Here is a 26,491-nt window from a genome sequence, read left to right on the forward strand (position 1 = left end):
GGAGTAAAAAACCAAACATAATTGGTCATGCTTAAGACTTCAAATATAACCAAGCATGTTAATATATAATCTTGGCCAAAATACTTTAAAAAGCATGCAAGCTACTTTTTCCTTGGACGCAAAGCGTCAAATCCGACCCGCCATCTTGTTTTCCCGCGCCATCTTGACATCTCACGCAATCGAATTACCACGTTTAGTTTTCCAGCATAGTCGAAACTATACTAAAGTGCATATTTGTGACATCACTACCGCAAACGATTTAGCACCTTAACCCTTAAAGGATAGAGTCAGATGTGGTTCCTACGGTGCGGCGAAGGTTTTCGCTGCGAAGCCGCGAGGATGGAGGCCGGGATGAGCCAGAGCTGCTCGCACCAGCGCATGAGGGCTTCCGTCACGTGGCAGCTGTTTGCTGCCGTGGCCAGCTGTGTCTCCAGGCTGTCTGACTGCTTTATCAGGAGGCTGGAACAACAATTATACGTATGTATTAGAACAAATTAAATTATTTTCATAAAATATTTTAGGCACCAGGGTTTTTTTTTTTTCAGGCACCTGCCGCGATAGCAGAGGACGCTGGTTCGATTCCAGCCTGGGGCACTGGAGGCCTTGGTCACTTTTTCTTAGTATATGACATTTATTCAAAGTTAACAATTATACGGTTAGTTTATTAAGTCTTATGCCTCCAAAGACGGCAACTGACGCGCAGGGTACAACGTAATATGCACCTTCATGCATTGCAATAAGATTTACGATGGCGCGTTATGTTTAATGGGCGTGACGTTCAAAGGGTTAAGCGGAAACGTCTGCAAACGAAAGGTACCAAAATATTTGGAAATAAAGTAAAATATGAAAATAAGACCCAGTTCTGTATGTCGGACAGGCCATAACTGTGTCAGAACTGAATTCAAGGGTGCCGCAGGCGTCTAGTGTGAGAGCTATATGTCGTGCTTCGCCCGACCTTATAGTGTGAAGGGCGCCGTAGTGTGGGAGATCTGAATCGCCGGACCTAATAGTGTGAAGGGTGCCGCAGGTGCTTAGTTAATAGTCGGGTTGGACCCGACATTATAGTGTGACGGGCACCTGCAGCTCCCTGTATGTAGGGAGGGAGCGCCAATGTGACAATCACTACTTACCTGGCATAGATGGTAGGATCCTAATAGATGTGGTATACGCGTGCATCCGTGAGGGTCAAAACATAGGCAATGCGACACTATGATTGGTCGATTTTATTTGCTGCCCACCATAATCCTTACTAATTTATAGTGGGGAATAAAAAAAATGTGAGACTGACAAGGACAAACAATAATAGCGCTTTCGCTGCTAGTCCTACTGAAAGATACATAAGATTATCCCGCTCGGTCATTTCCTCCCACCCCTCATGCCCGATCCAGTTAATAGTACATTATTGTCGAGGTTCGGAAGTAGCTACTTGCTGGCTGAGGATTCGTTTTAAACGGACGACCTTGGGAGTCCGTTTAATTGAATCCGAAGCCAGCAGGTAGCCTTCCAGCCGAGTCAATATAGTGCTTTTCTCAAAAATGGTGCAAGAAATAGAAATTATTTACCCGAGCAACGGTCTAATTATCACAGAAAAAAGTAAAACCATTGAAAATATTTGCTTTGCCGCCTTTAAAAAAAAAGAAGTGTATTTTTCTGCTGAATATACGCCAACCTATTTGAGACACCTAAATAGTTGCGGTACCAACATTATAATAATAAGTGCTGATCATCTGTTTGGCTGTTTAATTGGACCTATGCCTTCATTTGATATGGTAATTTCAACTTTTAAAAAGTTTGGAACTCGTTAAATAATGGAATTAGTATGCAACATTGCAGTCCCGAAATCGAGACTGCAATGTTTTTAACTTTTTAATTTTTTGACTGACCATAAACTACGCACTTCGCGACCAATTTTTTAACCGGCAACGTCGACTTTGCCGTCCATTTTTGAGAAAAATACTCATATGTTACCTGGGCGGGAAGAGCGCCGGCGCAATGATCATGGCGACGTTGTGCGCGCTCATCTTGTTGGTGTGCGCGTGCGCCACGATGTCGCGCGCGAGCGTGAGGATACAGCGCAGCGTGGCGCGCTGCTCGGCGGGCAGCAGCAGCACCAGCAGGTTGAGGGCGCGGCCCTGCGTCGGGCCCGTTAGGGCTGGAATAGAAAAAAATTGTTAAATATAGATGGTCAAACCAATTTGTCAGTAAATGGGTCGATCAACTTTTTTATGTCATATCGTGTCCCAACGAAATAAAAATTCAAATCTTACAAATCGTAATAGTTTTTAAATTTATCTGGTATATTATAGTAAATTAACCAAATAATCATTCAAACTAGAACTTAAAAACTGAAAGAATTCTTTTTAAATATAGTTTTTTTTTGGTGACCTAGGAGATAATTTTCGACTCCCATACAAAAAAAGTATGTCCCAATCGCATGTCGGCTTCGGTTTTTACTTAACAGTGTAAAAAAAGTACTCCACCATATACACTATTAACGCTTAATTAAAAAGGTATTAACATCTAATTTAAAATTTCGATGCTAAAATTTCGCTAGAATTCGTAGATTTATTTAAAAAAAAAAGTTCTTTTAACGTCCCGAAACAATGATTAATTTTTAAGTCCCCTAACTTACCAAACATTACAAACGCAACGAAGGCTCAAGGTTATGACACTGTATCGCCCAGCCAATAGGCAGCCGATCTAAGTATCACGTGACAAGGTCCACCATTACGGTTACTTTCTTATTCGCCGGCCATTTCGTCCGTGGTTCGAAGTGAGACAAGATGTGTTAATTGTCGGTCCGCTGACTTACTGTGATATTTCGTAAGTAATTTTGTCTTTTTATATTATTTTGAAGCTTAATAGATCCTACTTAGGTCTAAAATGGTCTAACAATATACTTTTTTGAAATATTTGTGTGAATAATAACTAAAATTATTGATTTGACTTTAATTGTCTTCTGGGTCACCGTTCCCCCGGGTCACTTTTCTGGTGACCCAAGAGACTGTGATGGTGACTCAGGAGACTTTATCAATACGTTTTGATAAATTTGCTTCTTTTCATGGATATATTAACTTTTTAATCGAAATTAGTAATAAATTATTACTATGTCTCTTTGCTTATGAGCGGAAGTGGATTAAAAACTTAATTTATTTTTTTCCGTCTTCCCGTTTTGCGATACTTCCTTGATATGCTGAAGTGCACTTCTAAAGTTAAATCGTAACATTTAAAAATGCTTTAAGGTTTTATCATCATGAGGTTTATTTTTAAAGTAAAGGACTCGGTTCAGAGAAAATAGTCAATAAAGAATTTTTGTTAAAATGTAAGACTTTTTATGAATACGACTTTTCGCTAATAATAAATACGTATAGTTTTAATTCCTTTCTCTGAACTGTTTCCAATTGTTTTACTTTATAATCAATATAAACCACGTAAATTACAAAATGTAAAATTTAACAGTTGTGGTTAAACTTATATTGTGGTGTGTTTTATTAGCGTTTAGTATGTAATAACTTTACTTGCATGTATATCAGCTTGCTTATTTTCTATTAACAGCTACAATGGCACCATTAACTGCGGCGGAAAAACAGACTATAGACAATTTAAAAGAATCTGAGATGGTTTTAGTCGCCGATTTCAGTGAAAATTATAATTGTAAGTTTCACCAAGAAATACAGGCGCACCATTTCGGTGGATCCCGACAACAAGTGTCCTTACATACGGTTGTTGTTTATATGTTTGATAACGAGCCAAAACATAAAGTTAAGTCCTACTGCACAATATCCTCTTCTCAATGTCACCAGCCTGCAGCGATCTGGACTCATCTCCACCCAATATTAAAGGACATTCGTCAGAAACATCCACAGATTGAAACAATCCACTTTTTCTCTGACGGACCATTTAGTCAATATAGACAGAAACAAAATTTTTACTTAAGTTCAACGAAAACTTTTGATTACGGTTTTACGAAAATGACGTGGTCCTTTTTTGAAGCTGGACATGGCAAAGGTCCCGCGGATGGTGTAGGAGGCTGCTTGAAACGGACTGCGGACAATATTGTTGCTGCCGGAAAAGATATTAGTGACGCAGAGCAATTATAATATGCATTGAAGGACAAAAGCAAAATTAAATTATATTTGATTTCACCGAATGATATTGATAATTTGACTCAACAGCTGTCGCCAAATATAACTACCCTCAAAGGCACATTGCACGTCCATCAAATTTTTACATCAGTCCGGGGTCAGCTACAATACCGTAATCTCAGTTGTTTCTGCAAAAGAGGCTTTTGTCAATGTTTCAGTCCTAAAACCTATTACCCAATCGCGAACAAGAATGCAAATGTTAGAGATTCTAACTGCTCTATTGATCATGTCAGAGAAGGGGATAGGCCTGAATCCGAATCTGATGATGATTTGCCATTAAGCCTGATAATAAACAGCACAGCATCAACATTAGAAGATATAAATATAACCGATTTATGCGGACCTCGTAGCTCTACGTTCTATGATGCCATTTATGACGATGAAGAGCAACCGTCAACTTCAACAAGGGGGCAACAAAATAAAGAAGACCGACCAGTACGCCGTGGAGATTTTTTACTTGTAAATGTGCATGCCACCAAAGGAAAATTTTACAGGTATGTCTGCAAGGTTGATGATTTGGGTGATGATGGGGACATCAGTGTTACATTTTTAAGAAATGTAAAAAAGTGCCAGATATTTCGATTGGATCCAAAAGATGTGTCTTGCATTGATTATACCGACATTTTGAAAATTCTTCCGGAACCGACTGTAAAAATAAAACCGCGCCAACAATATTTTGAATTTAATGCTCCTATTGATATTTTAGAAAAATGATGTAGTGATGATTATTACCAGGGGTCGGACAAAAAGTGCCGATGACGTAAAAATGACGTAATCTTGCACACAGGATGATGTTTGAGTTTGTATTTAAACTTCCGTGTGACATGTAGTAACAAAGTAGTATTAATGAAGTAACAAAATAATCGTAAATAAATCCATGGAATTAATAATACAGGTGGTAGGGTGATGTAGTGAATAAAATAAATTTCTTCGTTGGTATATCTTGATTACAGCAAGAGCAGTATACGTGTTTGTCACGTACCTCCAAAAACGGAAAATTGCCACAATATTCGAGTACAGATGACATTTTAGAGCGTTTTCTTATACATTAGTAAATATACATTTTAGCTAAATATAATCGTGAAGATACAATAGCTAAACAATAACGAAGTCAATTTATTGTTCATCTGATTGACAATGTGTCAGTCAAAAACGTACTTACTCATTTCAAGTGGCGATATCGTTTAATAAAGAGGTTGATAAATGATAAGTGATAATTGTTTATGAAAATCAAAAATACTATTTGAAATCATCCTATAAGTGGTTTGACGTCATCCGCACTTTTTGTCCGACCCCTGATTATTACCTACTTCTTGATCTCTTTCGATTGATTAAAGTATAATTAGTTATTTAAGACTGTTTGTATTAAGAGATTCAGACTGATTAGACTTAAAAATACATCTAACAAATGATACTGAATTTGTTGCTCGAAAAACGACACGTAGTTGAAATATTATACTTGTTGAGACAATTGAGTCTTTATGTTATTGTTTATTCCTTTTAAAAACTGTGTATTTGAAATAATTTGGATGAGGCGAGCTTTTCTTTAGCCACTTTGGCTGTCACTATATTTTTGATGTTGATTGTACCGATAGCTGAGAATCATTTACTTTGATTTTTGTTTAATTGTTTTGATTTCTGCGTGTTTTTAGACTGATTAGACTTACTGATAAGTTAAAATGTGAAAACAGAATGACAGAATGTCTCTTGAGTCACTGAATCTGTCTCTGGAGGAACCAAAAATGTCTCTTGGATAACTAAATTTGTCTCTGGGAAAACTACGATGTCCCAAAAAATTTTAGGCATGTTTTGCATTTTTCTGGAGGAGAGTGATTAATAGATGTTTTTAATTATAATTTTTTGATTATTTCGTAACATTAACATTATTATTCAGATAGGTAGAATATGCATGGTTGCGGTATTTGAGTAATATAAAAACTTTTCGTACATTTTACGACATAAGTGACTCAGGAGACACTATTAGTTGATTTTAAGGAAAACCAAAAAGGATCTCTTTATTTTTAAGTTAACAGAAGCAAAGAGTTTATGTTCTTTTATATAATAGACGAATAAATATTTCGATTAAATGAAGTTTTATTTAATAAATCCCGGGTAACCCAGGGGACACGTTTTGAGTCAGCACAACATATTTAACACCAAAAGTTGTCAAAATAATAAATTTTGTGCGCGGCCCGTAATCGCATACAAAACTTTTATTGTTCTTGTACGCGAAATGTTTAAAAAATAAAGATATTTAAAAGGATTATTTTTTTGAAAAAAATCTTTCTCCATGACATGAAAAAGTTGATCGACCCAAATAGATAAGATAAAGATAAAGATAAAATATAGTTTATTCAAGTAGGCATAATTACAATGCGCTTATGAACGTCAAATAAAGCTAGCCGGCTCCAACCCTACACCTCTGCCCCGAGAAGATTTAAATCCCCCCTCAATTGGAGGAGGGTATCCCATTATGGGACCGGCAACAAACTCGGCGGGACACATCTTTTCAAAAATAATTAGATCTTATAATTAACATGCATTACGAGAAAATAAGGAAAAAAAATACAATTTAAATCACTATAGAATTCATGCAATTATACACATAATAGGAACAAAAAAAACTATAAAGTCTATTTTTTTATTCGGTAGACTAAAATGACATTTCATAGTATGAAATGACATTTTATGTTCATACTAAGAACTGTCATTTCAGTCTACCGAATAAAAAAATAGACTTTAGGTCATACTTTCCTTTTGGGTGCTAGTACTAGTGTAAAACAAAGATAGTATGACTCTCCCTGTCTGAAATAAGAAGTCCTTTGACACACTATAACTGAGCTTAACTTTAACAATACGGTAATGGTTAATTTACAGACATTAGGAAAATAACCACAATAGAAGACGTTTCCACAGAATCCGAACACTCGAATGGAAATGGACACACAAATGGACAGGGCACATGATGCGCTCACAAAAGGACAAATGGACAAAAGATGTCACCGAATGGTACCCAAGAGGAAAGAAAAGACCCAAATGTAAACCGTACAAAAGACGGGAAGATGACTTTCCTGAAGACTGGAGAAGACTCTCAAAAAACCGCGAGCAATGGCGCCGACTGGAAGAGGCCTATATGTCAAAGACTGCCTGACAAAAGTGACAAAGGGCCAACATTGTAAATTCATAACATCCACTGTACTGTACCATATGTTCTTGTGAATAAACGTTCATTCATTCATTCAAAGAAGAAGGAACAGAAAAGGAGTAAAAACATAAATAATTAAATGCATAACTTGCATAGTGAAGAAAATGTAACAAAAATGTATGCGTCAAGGATAAAGGTTATTTCAATTCAATTAAACGGTTAACTTACCATACGTGTGGTAGAAGAGCCTCATCAGCTCCTGCGTGAGCGGCGGCTGCGGCAACGCCCGCAGCAGCCGCTTGAAGACTGCCGCCAGGTCGTGGCTGCTCGCTCCAGCTAAGGCCGCCTCTACTGCGCCTCGGTGCTCCGTGTACCAGGAACGCTCTATCAGTTGGCAGAGCGCTTCGATCTGTGGACAAATAGAATTTAAAAATCATTGAATTAAGTTGCAAAACCCGCAGATCCTCACAAGAGAAATCTACATACCTATGTATGCCCATGGTGGCCAAGGAAACCATTTGAAATCTTATAGATACCATAAAAATCTTTAACCGGGAAGATGGATCACAACTACCTATCTAAAGTGTCTGATATATCCCGTAATTTCACTAATCGGAAAAGAAATGCGTAAGTTAATGCGTCGTATGAAGAAATTAAAAGACTGCCACGAAAAAGAAATGATTGGCGATTAAGTATACTCCACCGACAAGAGCACAGGTCTTAAGTTATGACGATGATGATGAAGGTATTATACTATGATCGTTGCGAGCCGTGAAATTGATCGAGTTGTAAGTGAGAAAGTGGGTAGCGGGTGCGTAAGACACATATATGTACATAATAATTTTACGCATATCCTTACACATATAACCTCAGAATAAGCAATTTTAGCATGTAAGTACCTTAGAGTATATTTTATAACTATATTTGCATGTATTTATATGTGAAAAGCAAATAAATGATCTGATTCTGATTCTAAGAAGTGAACTCATCTATTGCTCGTTTGGCCAGCGCGCCGGCTATCGCGCGCAGAACTTCGCAGAACTCGAGGTTTCCTCCCCCAGCATAGCATGTCCTGGCGGAGTAGTTTCAAGGAAGACTGAATACTGAGTCCTCTGGAACGTCACCCACCTTGTGCTTATTCCCAGCTACTCTCAGCAGCCCCTCATCTGTCGCCCGCTTGGCCAGTGTCCCGGCTAACGCCCGCAGGACTCCGGGTACAGAGCTCCAAGTTTCCTCCCATAGCAGCATGTCCTTGCGGAGTAAAGTTTCGAGGGAGACTCCGAATACTGAGCCTTCTGGAATGAAATGACAAGATTATTGTTTATTATTAACAGAGCCGTCTGAATGATGGACTTATCAATTCTGTGTGACAGCAGTCTATTGAGATAACCGTAGCTTTGATATTTCAAATTTAATTGTTATACTTGAAGCCTTGAAGCTTTACATTGATCGAAAAATTAAGACAATCAGTTGTAACAACATTTAAGGCGTAAATTGATTCATCAAATAAGTAGTTGTCTTCTGAATAAATGTTTCAAAACCCACTGTATTTTAGGTATCATCATGCAGATTTACCTATTAACTATTAAATCTACATTGGAGTCCCAGAAAAGGCCATTGCTTATCAAATCTTTATTCTTCAACGATAATTTCCTTATTAATTAATGGTATAATTAATCACGGATTGTAGATTGTTAGCATAAAAGTAAGCCAAGCAACCATTGCATGATTACGAGTAAGTATTCTGAAAAACCTGGCAGCCAAATTCCCCCTACCTTCTTTCCTCTTCTTCTTAGACGGTTTCCTCTTCTGGAAGGGCAGCGAGTATTTGTCGAAGAGCGCCGTCAGCTCCAGCAGCAGGAGTTGCGGCAGACGCTTCAGTTGCGGCTCGCCGATGCTTTCCACGTCCACCACGCTACCGTCCTCAGGCCATTCCTAAAACACATAAGGACATCCTTTAAACTTTTGTACATAAATAGTGTATTATATGCGGTGGTGGTCGAGTGGATATGACGTCCGACTCAATCCGGAGGTCGCGGGTTCAAATCCTGACTCGTACCAATGAGTTTTTCGCAACTTATGTACGAAATATCCTTGGATATTTACCACTAGCTTTTCGGTGAAGGAAAACATCGTGAGGAAACCTGCATACATCTGCGAATAAATTAAAAAAGGTGTATGTGAAGTCCCCAATCCGCATTGGACTACCTTGGGGACAATAGCCCATGCCCTCTCGCGCATGAGAGGAGGCCTGTGCCCAGCAGTGGGACGTATATAGGCTCAAATTTTTAGTATATTATATACGTAGGGCATAAAGTAAGAAGACATGTCTTAGATCACATTTAATTGTCGGTCTAGCTAGGCAAAGCTGAGGTCAACAAATATGTGGTCTGATGCTTTCCTATTTACTGACCGCCGAGGTGTCTACTATTTTCTTTGTAAGTCCTCCTCCTTGCGTCGTATTCCTCAATATTGAGGGTCGTGACCTCTCTTTTGCATCACTTTCTCCCTTATGATTTTTCTCCGTCTATTTCTGTCTTTGACAATGTGGAGAGCCATGTGAACTGTGGAGTCAAGAGCGGTGCGTCCAACGTATTGGACTGCGTCCACGTCCAGGCCTATTAAACAGCTAGGCCAGACCTCTCTTCGGTAAACAGCGTTATCTAGATATATGCTCACCTCCTCATGGTCCATCATCTGCCGGTCCAGGTTAAACTTGTGTTCGAAGCTGAGTGGTTGCTGCACGGACGCCGCGCTTTTTGCCCGCGACACGACAGTGTGCTTGCTGCAACAGAAATTATCAAAATTAATCCTACATATAATATCAACTCATACAACTATAGGTACAATCTAGACAGGGGACAGAGTCACAATATAGTGATACTAGCTTTTGCCCGCAACTACGCCTGCGTGGAATTAGTGACGGCAGCTAAAGTTAGTACCTATAGCGCCTGGATAATGCTAATAGCAATCATTCAAGTTGCGCATTGCTTATTTCAATTATTAGGCAATTCATTAACTCTTTGAATTCCACCCCCTTTGCACTCTCTTCAGGGATGATTTCCGACATAAAAACTATCCTATGTCTTTCCCCGGGACTCAAATTATCTCTATGCCAAATATATTTCAACTAAATTGTTTCAGCGGTTTAAGCGTTGAAGAGGTAACAGACAGACAAACACACTTTCGCATTTATAATATTAAGTAAGTAGTATATGGATTAGAAATTTCAGTGAAAATTCCTTCCGCAAACGCCCCGGCTGTTGAACATACCCTGCCGCGGCTTTCTTTCTATATTCTTATCTCATAAAGATTATAGGCGTATTTAGCTTTCTAGAAACAATCACACCTAGAAATCACCATAAAACTGTGCCCGGAGCATCGCCTGTAAAACTAAGTGCTAAAACTTGGCTAAAACAATTCAGTCCATGACACCAGTGGCCACAATGGAGACATTAGCACTTTAGCATTGAGATCAAGTCGTTAAAAAACTGGAGCACAACGATTAGGTCTCTTGCCATAGAGGGGATATTAAACTTAACGATTTTAAGAGGAAAAGTTGAGATATTTCCAATGGTTTTAGAAAAAGTTATTAGAGAGTTTGTAAGAGTTTCGTGTCACTCGATATGAGCAGAACATCGAGCATTCGCGTTTTAAGCAGATTCGGCGAAATGTTCGACAAACGGGAGTAGGTAAGTAGTTACTTCAGTTCGTGCGAATGCTCATCAGCACTTTTACCATTCGCAGTTAGATCTCCACTATTAGGGCTCAGATTTTATTTGTGAAAACAGCTGAAGGTTCATATCAAATTATATGTCCTTTGAAATGGCAGTTTTCAATCATTACCACGTCCGTACTATTATCTCTTCGAACACATTATGTTGACGCATAAATAGTAAAGTTGAGTTTGTAGTTTGTTTGTTTAATGTTGAATGTGATTGCACTTACATGCTAAGTAGGTAGTCGCTAGTGCAACTTGTAATTACGTTCATCTCTGGCTGACACGCTGAATGCAAATGTCAAAATGTCACGTAATACTTACACGAAAGGGTCGTTGTCCTTCAGTATCGATCCGTTGATTCGCTCCTTGCCTATTCTTGGACCCTGGACAGTCCCGTATCTTTGGTAGCCTAGGAGTTCGATGCCCTCTGGAAAAGGAAATTATTATTCAACAAGCAGTTTTCCTATTGACAGGTGTAGTTGTGCCGTTCTCGAGAACGTTCTCCGTCTACTATGGGGAATGTTCTCGCGCGAGAACTATAGGTAAAAGACAGAGGATAATCCTGGTATACTCGTAGTCTGCAAGTCTATTTTTAACGGCCATGTGGAATTTTTTATAAACCGGTGTTCTATTTTTGGAGCCTCTACTAACGAAGTTTAGTGACAAAATGTATGTATGTACGTTCAAGCGGATAAAAAAGACCAAGTGCGGGTAGTTCGAAAAACTCGCTCGGTTAGACGATGCTGATGTCAACTTAAGCCAGTCTTCTCCGAGACCATGGGGACAACGCCGTCCTCGAAACGTGGGAGGTAAATCTTAAAACTTAGATACGCGATTAAGTCCCGTTGTATAATTTAATAAAATGTATGTTGTCTCTTAAATTTCTGTGACAAAATAACTTATTGTTTGGTTCGCATTAATCAATCACTGATGGATAACACCAACGCTGCGTTAGTGTCATGTTCGATAGAAATCTTGTCGTTCCGATAGGTAATAGGTATAGTCCGTAGAATTGAAGCTGGCCCCGAACGGCTTATCCTTTGTCTTATGCAGGTAGCGGTACGTGCGGAAAACCGCACGTGCACGTGTAAGTAAAAACTTAACACAATAGACATTTAAAGGATTAGCCGTTCGGGGCCAGCTCCAAATCTATACGGACTATATAAATGTTGTCGAAAGACAACAATGGTGCATATCGAAAGGCGTTAACCAGAGATTTAAAGGATTTAAAAGCTAGTCTTTCAGTGGTAACACTATCACTTACCAGTATTAGTAGCTATGTCAGCCCAATGCAGATCATTCGGCTTGAACAGCTCGTGCATGGGTAGCGGAGGTTCCAAGGCAGGTGGAGAGAGACGCGCCCGTCGCGGCGCCGCTGGTGCGGACGGCGTGCGAGCCAGGGGAGAGTGTGTGCCGGTCGGGGGGAAACTGTCGCTGTAAGAAGGTTTCCTATTATATTTCAGTCATTTGATGTTTGTAATTATTAAGGATTTCTTATTACTTGTGAAACAAACTTGAGGTGTATATAAAAGAGAAGAGAGAATAAAACAAGAGAAGGTTGTTCACCACTTCCAGGGACCACCGCTTAAGAACCGTTTGCTAGACAATGTTTTGCGGAATTACAGAGTCTGCAATTCCACCATGGAAAAAAATTGTAATAGACTCATGGCACAATCAGCGGAATCGATTGAACCTACAATTTTCCGGTGCACTTCTCAAGTGCGAAAGAAAAATGGCGCCGGGATATCCGCCACACGAGTATAATTGCAAGTATGGCTTTCCTGTCACTTGCACAACGTTAGCACGCTTCCGAGAGGTGTTTATCCACAATGATATTTGATGGTTTTCCGGAATATGCTAATGAGCGTCTTGAATATAGTCATATTGTAGTGAATTGATATTTTATCTGCGGTGACGTTCAGCCGATTATATCTAATCCGAATTTAAATATAAGCTTGAAGAACTCAAGTAGTGGAGTTTAGTGGACACTCGGAATCGGCAACTATTTTTGATAATACGTCGCAGCGTCTGTATACGTATTCCCTTAATATGACTATGACTTCTTGCCTTGGCAGGATGTACCTAAACAAATTAGTCTAATCCGGATAGTTCCTGCTAGTCCCAAAATCTACGGGCGTGTGGTCGGCCAATTCTCACTGGGTAAAGAATCCAGGGAGTTGCGCTTTGGGACCTCTTTGAGACCAGGAACATACTGGCTCCACAGTACTTACACAAAATCTGGAGGCGTGTGGTCGGCCCATTCTACTGGGGGGCTTCCGGAACCCCCACTGGGCATGGAGTCCAAGGAGTCGGGCGTCGCGCTTCGAGACCTCGGCTCGCTGCCACTCGAGTTCTGGAACAATTAACAAGTTAATGTTTATGGAACTTTAAAGCAATAGTGCAAAATTAGCTCAGACGGACCTAAATCTACGAAAGTCTGAATTTAAAACTCTGCAGAGAGGGAGAGAGAGAGATGGAAAGAGAGACAGTTCTGTAAGAAACTCGGCATACCTATTTACTAATAAGTTATAGTTGATCGATGACATATTATGCAGGCCTTAGCCAGATGACAATCGTACATCGAAAAGAAAAAAATGTATTCACATATAACTTCTAGACAAACCAACTTAAACTAAACACAACTGTATCAGGCTATGAGAAAACTGCGGAAAAACCTCAATCGACGCATCACTTACCCGCGAAGCTTATACCTACTTAAAACAAGAAAACACTTTCTACCTATTAGGCGTCCAAATAATTACATAAGCACATGTGACAATAGCTCGTAATATCAGCGTTTCTCAACAATCATCCTCCTCCGTAAGACAAAAAACCTTAACTTCATACGAGTTACGTAATGACATACTTACGACTTCTTGAGTCGGGAGTCATTAAAAGCTGAAGCTTTCTAAATGCGGTGTTTCCATTAGTTTGTGGTCTTAAAAGGGTACCTTATCTGTGGTAATAGCAAATTAGCAAGTCTTGGGTTGAAGCTGATGGTTAACGGGTAAAAACATACAATAGTCGTGTTTTTAATAGCTGATACCTAATAATAATACTATCATATTGCGCTTTCTTTGTGAAAGACATAAAAGTGTTTGGACAGTAGGCCTTATAAAATATTTAATTTTTGTTCCAAATTTTTTAAAAAACGTACGAAGTGATTATGATGGAATCGGCGACCTGGCCTATAGTTCGTTTTTTTAGCATTAGAAAGAAGATAAGCGATCTTGACGTGTCTTTTAATTGAAAAACGCTTTTAAAAAATCAGTAACTATTACTTATGAAAGCAAAAGAATGTAAATAATCGTATATGATTCATAATTGTTACATAGGTATTTGCCGTGACTAATTTTTCAAAAAAAGACACGTCAATATTATTTACCTTTTTTCTAATGCTTATAAACGAACTGTAGCAAAACCATGATAATGTAGTAAAAGTGTATTAGTAACGTAAATTGGATCAAAATCAAAAGAAACCCGGGAATATTTTCCGCTAAGATTGTATCCTTTTTACATGTTGCACTTCTTAAATCTTTTCAACAATTCCATCGTCATTTTACATTTCCCCCGTTTAAACTAATTACTTAGTATAAAAACAGTTAGAACCCCGCGGCCCATATTAGTTGCACAGCTCTAGCTCCGTATAAGGCCATTAAGGCATTTTTATCGATCGCCCTCTTCCGCCGTGGTCCTTATAAGGGCGTTGATGTGATTGCCATAGGAAAGGAAGTCTGTTTGGCCGTCCGAAGGAAATTAGATTAGTTTATAGGTTCCTTCAGCGCTTGACTGATGCATGATGATAACAGTAGAACTGTTAATAGTTTGTTGACTTTATATCGTTCTTTACACTTACTATAGCGAACCTCCCCGGCTTTGCGCGGGTTACTGAAAAGCTTAACAAATTATACACTTATACCTTCTTCAAGAATCACTCTATTGATAAGTGAAAACCGCATGAATCCGTACAGTACTTTTAGAGTTTTGAATTAAGCGACAAAAAATCCATAATATTGCATTAATAGTACAGTCAGCTGCAGAGAAAGGGCACAACCCCTGCATACAAACTTCTATGCAGGGGTGGTACCTTTTCTCTGCAGCTGACTGTACGTGATCCTTGTTTATCCGCTACTATAAAATACCGCAAGGCGTAACACGGAAGACCAGCATTTAAATACCGTCCTATCCGGCGATCAGAACCGGTATATATGTCTGTCAGTAGGAGCAAGTAACCTGTTCTTCACAACTTTGTTTATGCGCCGAGGAATAGATGATCTTCGATGGATAGCGAGTCATTTGTTGGAAAGAATTCTTGTTTGTGTGTTTTCTGACGGTAAATATAAGTTTGTGGGTGTGTCAGTAGACGTTTTTTATAGGAATTTGCAAACGTATAGGGATCAGGGATGTCTCTTGCAGTTTTTTGATAAATCCACAATAAGTTTAATTTTTTGAAAGTTTAGTGCAACTAAAATTGTAGGTACTTCCCTAGAATTAAATTTATGTGTGGACAGGTAAATTATAATATTTTTAATCATTCGCAACATCAGGAATTTAAAATAAAAAGACAACAAAAACAATGCATGCACAAACAACAAAAATAACTGCACACTTAATCGACCGACTGTATTATGAGCAGCTATTAGGAAACAAATTAAAACATTTTATGAAAATAATCATATAATCTTGATTTAAGGCAACATCATTACAACCCATCAAAAACCCTGGTATTTCTAAACAAGTTAGGCTCAAATGTAACGATTTTACGTTAATTCGAATACGATTTTCATCGCAATCAGCACTGGTTCGACATTGAGCACGAAACTAGAAATCGGTAACGATGTAGTTTCCTGTAAGGGCCGTTTGCTGTTCAGCTAATCAAGGTTTATGATTCGAGATCTCTTGAGATGTTGTAATTGTTAGGTGAGCTATGATTTGATTATATTATACCTCCTATAAAATTATTTAATTAACGTATAAATTCCGTTAGCATTTACACTTAGGACTTAGGTTAAAAATAAAATTTACCTACCTATGACTTAGCGAGAACTTAGGTACACGAAAATTTAATTTAGGGCTGTTTTTAACTAAAAAACTTAAAAATGGTAGTAAGGTTCTATGCCATTTGCAAGCAGGTAATTATGTATTTTTAAAAATTTTACTAAAATAGCGTTATGCATGTAATTTTTTTTAAACTAACAACTGATCAATACGAAACATTTTTATAATTAGAAAGTAATAATTATGTCACATAGAGTTTGTGCGGAAAGAGATGAGTCGTGGAATGGAAGGCAGTCCATACATTCAAAGCCTCTTCTCTTTCCGCACAGACTCTACTAAAGAAAAAGTGACTAAGCCCAGTGACGGAAGCTAGATTCGAACCGGCGTCTTTGACTATCGCGGTTAAAGACGGTGGTTCGAATTAATCGGTTTCCAAATTTCTTACAATTGATGGTCGAAGGAGTCAAGTCAATACTTCATCGGTTTCAAAACCTTATGTACATAGATAACTATGTTTACATAACACAAACTATCTAATTGGGCCACTGACTTATACTATATCAATGAATTGGGCCCGTAATCTTATCTCCATCGTTCCGGTTGTTGCTCCAAATCCTATTACCCATGTCCTGTTTCGACATCACCTGGCTCATTAACTTCCCGATCGTGATGGCTTCAGATATTGTTTACAAATCTATTCAGCCAAGGAGCGGCTTTCGAATTTTAAAATAAGATCACACTTTGAAATGAGAGAGAGAGTGGGGTACAGTGGATCATAAGTCCACAGTGGATCATAGTCCATGTTCGATCTTTTCAATCTAATATAATCAAAGAAAATTGTTGAAATAATGATTATTATTTTATCATCCTGTTTTAATGCAAGAAACATAATTAAATGTGCAGGATTGAAAACATCCTAGCCAATCTAGATAAATTTAATAATTCTTAGCCAACAAAACTTGTTTTTTTTTTCAAGCCAACCTTGTCACTAGAAAAATGGAATGCAAAGTGTGTATGGGAAATCAATTCTTCGCTCCTAATTATCGTTGCTTTTTCGTACTGACAAAGCTGGCTAGCCAGACTATAACAAACAGAAATCATAGACAAAAATGTCCGTTTAAAATATTACCAAGGCCTCTAAATAGGTTTTCAGCAGCGCCAACCCCTTGCAAGTTTCCATTTTCTCGCAAAGTTTCAACCTCACTGTATCACAAATCATGATAACAAACAAACTCTCGCACAAACAACAAAAACAACTGCACACTTAATCGACCGCCTGTATTATGAGCAGCTTCAGTTGGTTTTTACCGGACGCGTTAATTTCTGTTGGCGCGAAAATTTAGTACGTCCGTTCTAATAATTCAAACCGTTTTGCGTAATCCACACGCATTTTCGCTACTTTTTGTTATCTGTATTTTTTTATTATCTGTTGTCCTTTATAAAAACGATGGTATATCTGTATTTATTTGCTTTTTTTGAACGCGTCCGTTACGCGTGTGACGTTTGACTACAATAAGTTACGTTTGAAAGAATCCCTTGAAAGTTAATAGTTATTTTATCTAATGACCGTCCATGTTAGTTATCAGGTGGCCTTAATTCGTGTCCCTTACTGAGCATTAATAGATGGCTTGTTTTGAAACTATTTTAATGCGTTCTTACTAAATTTTATTAATTATTCTATTGGAATTGTGGTTAATGGATTTTGCAATACCTACGTGTTTAACTAATGGGTGGCGGTGTAATGACTGTGAGCATTATTAATCATGGTCACTTTTTGATTCTGAACCAGTAAATTCTAATTTTGTGGCCCTGTCAAGGTTTTTCATTGTACGTACTTATGTTAGTCTGTAAGCCACTGTTGCCTGGAAATAAATGATTTTCTTTTTTAATAACTTTTAAGTGAACTATGCTGAACTTTGCAAATGAACTGTCAAGTGTGTGAAAGGGTAGTTGACTCACTCATTAAACTCATAAACAATGAGTAACGCTTCCTGGGTTACAGAATCCAAAGGAAGCTTCCATTACGGCCGCGGAACTCCAAAACACTGCAATTTGCTGCACTTTAGCCGGCCGGCCGAGCGGAACCGAATGTTTGTATATTAAATAGGATCTGTAAACATTATTACACCTATTACGGATTATTATAGGTATTGAATAAAGGTGGCTGATATTGACTATTACTTTAATAGTTAATAACCACCTCTTTTTAAGAACAATTTTTAATGAAACAGCAGTATTCTATATTGCACCCGAGTAACACTATGCTAGGAACGCTCTTTTGACTTTTTAGGATTTTTGAAGACAGGCATGAAATATCATTAGGACGTAGGTAATTCTAGAATTTCCAAAAGTTAAACAAAAGTAATATTCTTTAACTTTGAACAAGCAGAAACGTCTGCGAACGATGGTATTAAGCTTAGAATAAAGGGTCTAGCCGCAATCCTATAGTGAAACTGCCCCTGGCTAAAGTGTATACCTTTCTTAGGTGCGTTTATTTGTCTTATTATAAGATATCGTTTTACCAAATTTCAAGGCTAGAATCCCCTTGGTTTGGCTAAAAATCTTCACATTATTTGTAAATGTGATATATAAGTTATTAAATAAAAAAAAATATTTATTTAAATTTTTCATAATATTTCAAGTTTTTTTTTAATTCACCTGAAAAAATCTTAAAAAAGAAATATATTTTTTTATTTAATAACTTATAAATCACATTTATAAATAATGTGAAAACAACTACTTATATATAAATCCAAAAAAAAAAATTATTTATTTATTTTTGGATTTCAACAACGTTGAAAATTTTGAAAAAAAAGTGGTTGAGCACCCCCTTGTAGTTGAGATAAAGTTATAAAACTTGGTGTACTTTATCAGCATAATAAGTGTAACCAAATAAGGGGGTGCCGCTTCTTCTAGCTAGAGTTTGAATTTTTCCCATACAAACGTGAACCACCCTAAAGTACGTAAGAAGGACGGCCTGTATGCATTAGTAAGACATTTTTACCTTGCTGCTCCAAATGGATTTTTTTACAAAAAATATATTTTATGCAATAGTGTATTCTGCATTAAATAACAAAAAATTGAGGTTGTCGCTATCTCACAAGTATTAAAAAAAAAGTTAAAAATATTAAAAATATGTTTTTAAGCCTTTATAAACGAATTACAACCTTGATTTTTTTTTTGAAATATACTAATATTAGATGCAATTAGCATCCAAATTTCAAAACAATCGAACCACTAGTTTAGCTACAAAAAAATAAAAACGATTTAAATAAAAAATTTTTTTAGCCAAACCAAGGGGATTCTAGCCTTGAAATTTGGTAAAACGATATCTTATAATAAGACAAATAAACGCACCTAAGAAAGGTATACACTTCAGCCAGGGGCAGTTTCATTATAGGATTGCGGCTAGACCCTTTAAAAGTGGAAAAATTACTGTCTTGGGTGAGACAAGACCTTGAACAAAAACAACTGATCACCGTGAGTTCAAGTCTTACCCAAGACAGTAATTATTCCACTTTTAAATTTGTAATATTCTTTAGCAATTCGGTGGTGCTCTATAAGAATCAAAAGCCTACCGAAGGTAAGTAATTAGAAACAAGAATAATGATTTAATCACTCACTTTAATTATACCACCTGCTCAAATAATATCATTATAAATAAAAATACCTACAGCAAATTTCCCTAACGGTTATGCAATAATAATATTGCGTTAGCCATACAAATAAATGTATCAAATTATTCCAAACAAGTTACAATTTATGCCCGTTACACGTTATACATGATAGGAAAGTCGTTTTCAAACTATTTAACAAGTAGGTAATGTAATATAATATTCATATAAAATAAACTTTTAGCCAAACTTGTCTGTAGATATTTATGTTTACGGTGAATTCTAAACTTTAATGTTATTTAACATTAACACACGAACGCATCATTTATCTGTTTTAAAAAATTGAGCGTTAAATTCCGTTAGAATTCACAGCTGACAGTTCTCAAATTAATCGTTCTCTTTTACTTTGAATTTGGGCTATAGATCAGGGCTGACAACATTAACTGTTAACTGAGGACATTAACTTGCTTTCGTCGGTTAAATCTATTCTTTATATCTGATAGGAAAAACCCGCTTAGTTTAAAATATCTAAATAATCTTATTTGATTTTCAGTTCCAGCCAAAACTAACAATATCAAAGACTAATGGAAGACGAATAAATAAAATAATTGCCTATGGAGTGGCTGGCCAGACTAGGGGTAATGAATACCAGCATAAAAATGAAAAATTGTTTTAATTTAATGGTAGACTGTAAGATTATCTTTCTCTATGCTACACCGACATTGGGATCAGGCAATTTCTTAAATTGTAATGTTGACGATATGATTAAACTATTTTAATCTATCGCTGACTGAGTAATCATGCACGTTGCCTCCAAATCGAAAAAAAAAGAATATCGAGTTCAATTTTCAAGATGGCTGAATGACAGGCGTGAGTCAGGCCTGTCTGTCACTTTTTGTGAAAGAAAGTTGGGAACCGGCTCCGACCACCGCTCGGTCTGCTCCTATTTGACTTGGGGGGCATTCCTATGTAATTATAATATGTTTTTGACCTTGGTAACCGGTCCATAGATAATTACTTATAGTTTTTGTATGACGGGTGCGGTCAGTAACTTGGAAAAGTTTTAGAGCCGGTCGATGAACATATCAGAACGTAGGATGGTGAAGGAAACATCTCTTTTTAACACAGCGTGATTGAAAGAGATAGATAATGTCTTTATTACGCACGAAAACAAGTGCAGTGCAGGTGTCGATGGAAGGTATTGAGAAAGTTGGAGAGAGGTGTAAAGTTGTTCTTGAATATTCTAAATGTTAACGCTTTGCTGAATGCGTCAAGTTAAATTCCAAATCGGTGGAGCATACAAGTAATGCCAAAGGTTACATATATCTCTTACAGTTAGGTAGGTACATTCCTCTACTTTCTACAATATGTAAGAGCGTAAGACTCACCTCCAAATCCCTGAAGACATCCCTAATATCAGGTTTCCTCGCCCTCGAGGCCGCGCGCCGCCGCCGCACAGTCCTATTCAGCCTTCGGACTCGTCTCCTAACCGCAGCAGCTTGTTCTCTGGGCAGCGGCCTCACGGCCTCACCCAGCTGGGCTTCGGTGACTTCGAGGCCGGCCTGGAACGGCGCGGCCAGGGAACCGAGGCCGGCGGCTTGCAGCCATTCTGTTTCGAGCTCGCCTTCTGTTGACAAAGGAAATTTAGGTCGTTAGTTTGATTCATCTTAGATGGTGAAAAGACTGGTCAGGTCGAAAAATCTCTTGTTAAAACCTAATTAACGTCATATTTTCATAGGAATATGACATTAATGATGGATCGTCATTGCCAATGCCAATAAGTTGCTTGGTTCGACTCTATTTGAGTCACAAATTTGTCATTTGTAGTTTCACTGTGCCTTGCCTTGGTTTTACTAAGCTGTAATGCTGTGTTACCTACTTAGTTAAGTAATAAAATCAATATTTCATTATTATAACCTACGAATATTACTCTCAATTACAAACAGAGTTTTTTTTAAGTCCTGCTAAGTTTCTTATGCCAATATCTTCTCGGGTGAGGTGTAGATATCCTTTATTTTATTAAGTTAGCTATAATTAATTAATATTATCTGTCATTAAAATAAAACAGCACAAACATGGGTTTAAACAGAGCGAAACTTTTACCGACAAAACCAATATGGTATAAACACCATAATCATAACTGGACGTAAGTGCGCTGCGTATATAAGTGCGTAATGGACATAAAAAGTGATTAATTCTAAAGCAATCAACTTGTAAGTATGTATTTAAAACATTTAATTGAGCATACATAATCTCAGGTGATTTTGCCATTATAAAGCCGAAAGGCCCACGGAACAGTAGTCTAACAAAAACGTAATCATTCTGTCCTTCGCGAATCAATTGGCAGATATAACTTTTTGTATGTACACTATTTTCCGTGTTTTTTTTTTCTGTCTGTCTAAGTAAGACGCATGGGAACATGGGTAAAAAAATATCGATGTTTTGTTTCAAATGTGAACAAAGGCTAATTAAAATTAAACATATTGGAAATCCCAGTTGAATGAAACGTGCTAAACAACAGAACAGAATAGTAAACACGATTAGCTGTCATAGATCACAAAGTAATTATGATTATTCATGCATAAGACGTATGATGTAAGTAAGTTTTGTTACGTTTAACGTTTTATTAAGTACATCATCATCATAACTATCATAAGTAATTATTTACGTACAAAAGTTAGACTAAGTATAACTTGAATAGATATACATAATAATCATTACATTAAATAATGCCGGCCTGCTCTTATAAAAATGAAGACATTTCCACACTTTGTCGACTCTACGGTAATCGCAACCATGAACAATCATAACGCATGTGTCATTAAGGTTAAAAGGTTATAGAAGTGATCAACACCAAATTCGGCGCCACAAACCTTAGCATGACCAACTCCATCCCGATCATTTTGTTTTAACGGCCCAAACGATTGTCCGCAAAGTATTTTGGACCTTATGCATTGGTAACAAGAACCATAAATGTCCAAAAATTTTTGTTATTATTCAACGTCAAAAGTGTTTACACTTTGAACCTTATCCCGATTGTAATAAACATTAAATTATCTTTACTGATGATTGAACATCAAATATTTAATGCAAGTTAACCAGCAACAAGCCGTTATAACTGTATCTGATCAGTTTTGGGACGATACACCCAGTCACCCACGCACGTGTACAGTGCCTCCCATATGAAGTTTATAATCTCAACATGGATATGAAGATGAGACAAAGAATCATTGTATTCAATAATATGAGACATTAAGCATACATTTCTGACATTAGACAGTATGATAATAATATGATTAAACTTTCATATTTAGTTATTGAAGATGGCAAAATAAAAATAGAAGTAGATATGTTGGTGCTCTAATAATAATATATTGCAATAGCTCACCAATATGGAATCGAAGTACCATGTATAATATATCTTTTTGAATAAGTACGAAAACTTCTGGTGCATTTACCTACATATCATCTCATCTTCCTCGCGTTGTCCCGGCATTTTCATGGGAGCCTGGGGTCCGCTTGGCAACTAATCTCAGGAATTGGCGTGGGCACTAATTTTTACGAAAGCGACTGCCATCTGACCTTCCAACCCAGAGGGTAACCTAGGCCCTTATTGGGATAAGTCCGGTTTCCTCACGATGTTTTCCTTCACCGAAAAGCGACTGGTAAATATCAAATGATATTTCGTACATATACGTTCCGAAAAACTCATTGGTACGAGCCGGGGTTTGAACGCGCGACCTCCGGATTGCAAGTCGCACGCTCTTACCGTTAGGCCACCAGCGCGCCATTTACCTGACATATATCTAAACAATTATAAAAGCTACAGGAAAATGAGAATTATCTCGTTTTCATGAAATTAATCATAAATACGGCACTGTAACACGGAAATGAGTACAGCAAAAAATATAAAACAGGAGTTTTAAGAAGCGATTACAAAATTATTAAGTAATCATAATAATAATCATGGTAATTCACTTGACTGTACATAAAAAGGTCAAGATCCTTGTTTTTGTACGTCGCAAAACGAATGCTGAATCGCAGTAACAATCTGAGATGAATCAGAACGCCTATCGTCAAAGTTGAAACAAAAAACCTTATTTATATATCTCTCTATTGCTCAAATACGTGAGTGCGATAGAGAGGCAGATAACAAAGTGTCTATTTTCGACGTTCACAGTAGGACCTCCATAATTCACGGTATAATCGTTTCATGATGTTTGGTCATCCGTTTCTGGAAACTATTATAATACACATAAGAAACGAGACTATTATGGTTTCCGCGTATAATTTTGTATACTTATTACTTACATACTTAATGATGTTTTAAATATTTACTTTTGAGTTCCTCGTAGTACCTACTTATTTTAGAGTTAGACCAAGATAGATAGACCAGTCTGCAACGATTGTGATACACGCAGTGCAAGTGTTATTTTATACGTCATAATTTCATAGAAGTTTGACGTTTGAAATAACACTGCGCATGATATCAAAATCGTTGCAGATTTATCTTGGTCTCCTCTAGAAGCATTAATATTTTAATGAAATTATATTTAACAGTATTCAGAATATTATAAACGTAAATAAATGTAGATATAGTTGGTCAAACCAATTTGTCAGTAAATAAGAACAAAGAAAACTATACTCCTCCTTTTCTTTTGGGTGCTAGTACTAGTGTAAGACATAGATAGTATGATTTATACACACTCAAGAGCAATTAAAAAAGGGTCCTTTGTAAGAAAATATATTTCATATTTAACAAAAGAAAAGGGGTAGGTATATTCGAAATCTTATGGGTACGACTTGTTTTCTCCTTCAAAGTGAATGAATGAATTTTTACTACGAGCAGAATCTTGCCTACCTGTAGAGCTTTTTGTTTTTAACAAATAGGATTATAAGGAATGGTAGTCCGGATTTCCGGAGATAATAGCTTTATAGCAACCCTACCGGAAAACAAAACGGCCATAAATTAGCACGAGGTAAGTCCCAAACGTGTGATTCGGATATTCAGCCAAATATTTGCATTATTGTTCCATTGGTTTAACTATTGGCACGCGGGTTACCTTATTGAATAGACACCTTAACCTCCAGATACTGTACAGTTGCTATCAGATATATCGGAGCGGCTGAGGCGCTCACAAATATCTGAACACGCCTCTATAGTCAAGGCGTTAGAGTGCGTGTTCAGATATTTTTGAACACCTCGTCCGCTCCGGTATATCTGATGGGGACTGTACATATTATAGAAACCACGGAACTTCATTTAGTTTTTTTTTTAATTTTGGAACGGCCGAACGGATTATCTAAATCATATAATTTTTAGATTTTATATTAGTACAGTGAACTGCGAGATTGCATGGAGAAATTATGAATCAATTCATTGATAAATTCGCCATGTATTTTTACGGCTGATGGTACAGTCGCCATCAAATATATCGGAGAGTCCTAGGTGTTCACAATATCTGAACATGCACTCTAACGACTTGACAATAGAGGCGTGTTCAGATATTTGTGAGCGCCTTGACCGCTCCGATATATCTGATGGCGACTGTACCTAATACCTATATCCCACCGGATATAAGTTCAAGTAAGTGCTCAAAATATACGGACATGTATGCACTCCAACGCCTTGACAATAGAGGTGTTCAGATATTTGTGAGCACCTTGTCCGCTTCTATATATCTGATGGCGACTCTTCTATGTTCTTATTAGGTACATTTTGTTGTGATCATATGTCTTTTATTTTTATCTTTAGATATATCTCCAATAATACATATGACTAACATCAGATCATTTCTCCTTTGTTATCCCCCCACATAACCACCAGTTTAATTTAACCAGCCCATGACTAAACAGGACGCGCCGTTGTCTATATATAGCTCGTCTGCTCTGAATCAGCCGTCTCTTTTTGGTCCTACGAGCATTTTTCTCAAGAGATTTATTTCACTAATTGAGTCTGCTGATGGTATCTTTACAATCAAGTCTGTACCTAAAATGGGTAACGGATACTGAGCGACAAGTACAGGTAATTTTGGTACCGAAAAACGAAACTGAAAAGGACTACCGAAAGTCATTAAGAACGTTATTCCGGACGTTACTTCCTTTCCGAAAATACTCACCGCATCCGCGACTGAAATAGACCACTTTGCTTCAAATGCGTGTTATTGTAGATTCAGTCTATTTAGAAAAGCACGTGATATAGCGTATGGTGGAATATTTTTTATTTATTTTTACGATATACTTAGTCGAATCGCTTAATGGTAAGCAATAACACCGGTCTGCAATACCAGAAGGGAATGAGCGTTTAAGAGGCAACAGGAGTGGTCATTTCTCCATACAAACGTACTCGACTGTTTCCTCCGTGGGGTTTGAAGCTAGAGCAATGATTTTTTTAACACAGATTAATATTGTCAATATCTGTGTCGGACCGTTTTGCTTTGGCCAAATGGCCAAAATGGCCTAATTGACTATGCCGCAATGAGAGGCGTGGTATTCAAAACTGATATTAATTAGCCAAAAAAGCAAAACGGTCCGACACAGATAATTTCATAATCATTTAGATTTCCAAATTTGGTTACGATTGGTTAAGTTTTGGAGGAGGAAACAGTCGAGTGCGAAACCTCGATTTTTGAGATTTTAACGCAGGATTTTTCGCCTTATTATCAGTCCGCCGGACGATAACAGCCTGTCAGTTGTTCGGAACTGTCAACTTTTTGTTCTAACTGACAGGCTGATGTCGTCCGGCGGACTGATAATCAGAGGGCCCCTTAAGAGAGGAGTGGTGTAGGTACGCTCTTTTCTTGAAGGTCGTATCGGTCCGGAAATACTGCGGATAACAGATTACTCTAGAGTTTAGGTAGTTAGGTAG

At 37.5% G+C, this 26,491-nt stretch overlaps 2 protein-coding genes across 4 annotated transcripts in view; one reads left to right on the forward strand and one right to left on the reverse strand.

The window, feature by feature from the left end:
• LOC134647393 (proline-rich protein PRCC) overlaps positions 1 to 26,491 on the forward strand; it is a 432,482-nt gene that overhangs the window by 206,896 nt on the left and 199,095 nt on the right. The window lies entirely within an intron of this gene.
• The window catches only part of LOC134647386 (rho GTPase-activating protein conundrum), a 122,135-nt gene continuing 95,853 nt past the window's right edge, over positions 210 to 26,491 (reverse strand). Inside the window, exons 3-12 of one of the 2 annotated variants that reach the window (XM_063501733.1) lie at positions 21,012 to 21,250; positions 13,243 to 13,364; positions 12,276 to 12,445; positions 11,333 to 11,438; positions 9,970 to 10,075; positions 9,066 to 9,225; positions 8,419 to 8,585; positions 7,519 to 7,699; positions 1,969 to 2,152; positions 210 to 459 (exon numbers count right to left, since the gene is read on the reverse strand). In XM_063501733.1, the coding sequence (XP_063357803.1) occupies positions 288 to 459; positions 1,969 to 2,152; positions 7,519 to 7,699; positions 8,419 to 8,585; positions 9,066 to 9,225; positions 9,970 to 10,075; positions 11,333 to 11,438; positions 12,276 to 12,445; positions 13,243 to 13,364; positions 21,012 to 21,250 (1,607 nt within the window). In that variant the 3' untranslated portion in view covers positions 210 to 287. The remainder of the gene's footprint in view (positions 460 to 1,968; positions 2,153 to 7,518; positions 7,700 to 8,418; positions 8,586 to 9,065; positions 9,226 to 9,969; positions 10,076 to 11,332; positions 11,439 to 12,275; positions 12,446 to 13,242; positions 13,365 to 21,011; positions 21,251 to 26,491) is intronic. The other variant, XM_063501734.1, reaches the window with a different exon arrangement.

Source organism: Cydia amplana, chromosome 4, assembly GCF_948474715.1.
Source record: "Cydia amplana chromosome 4, ilCydAmpl1.1, whole genome shotgun sequence".
Taxonomy (NCBI): domain Eukaryota; kingdom Metazoa; phylum Arthropoda; class Insecta; order Lepidoptera; family Tortricidae; genus Cydia; species Cydia amplana.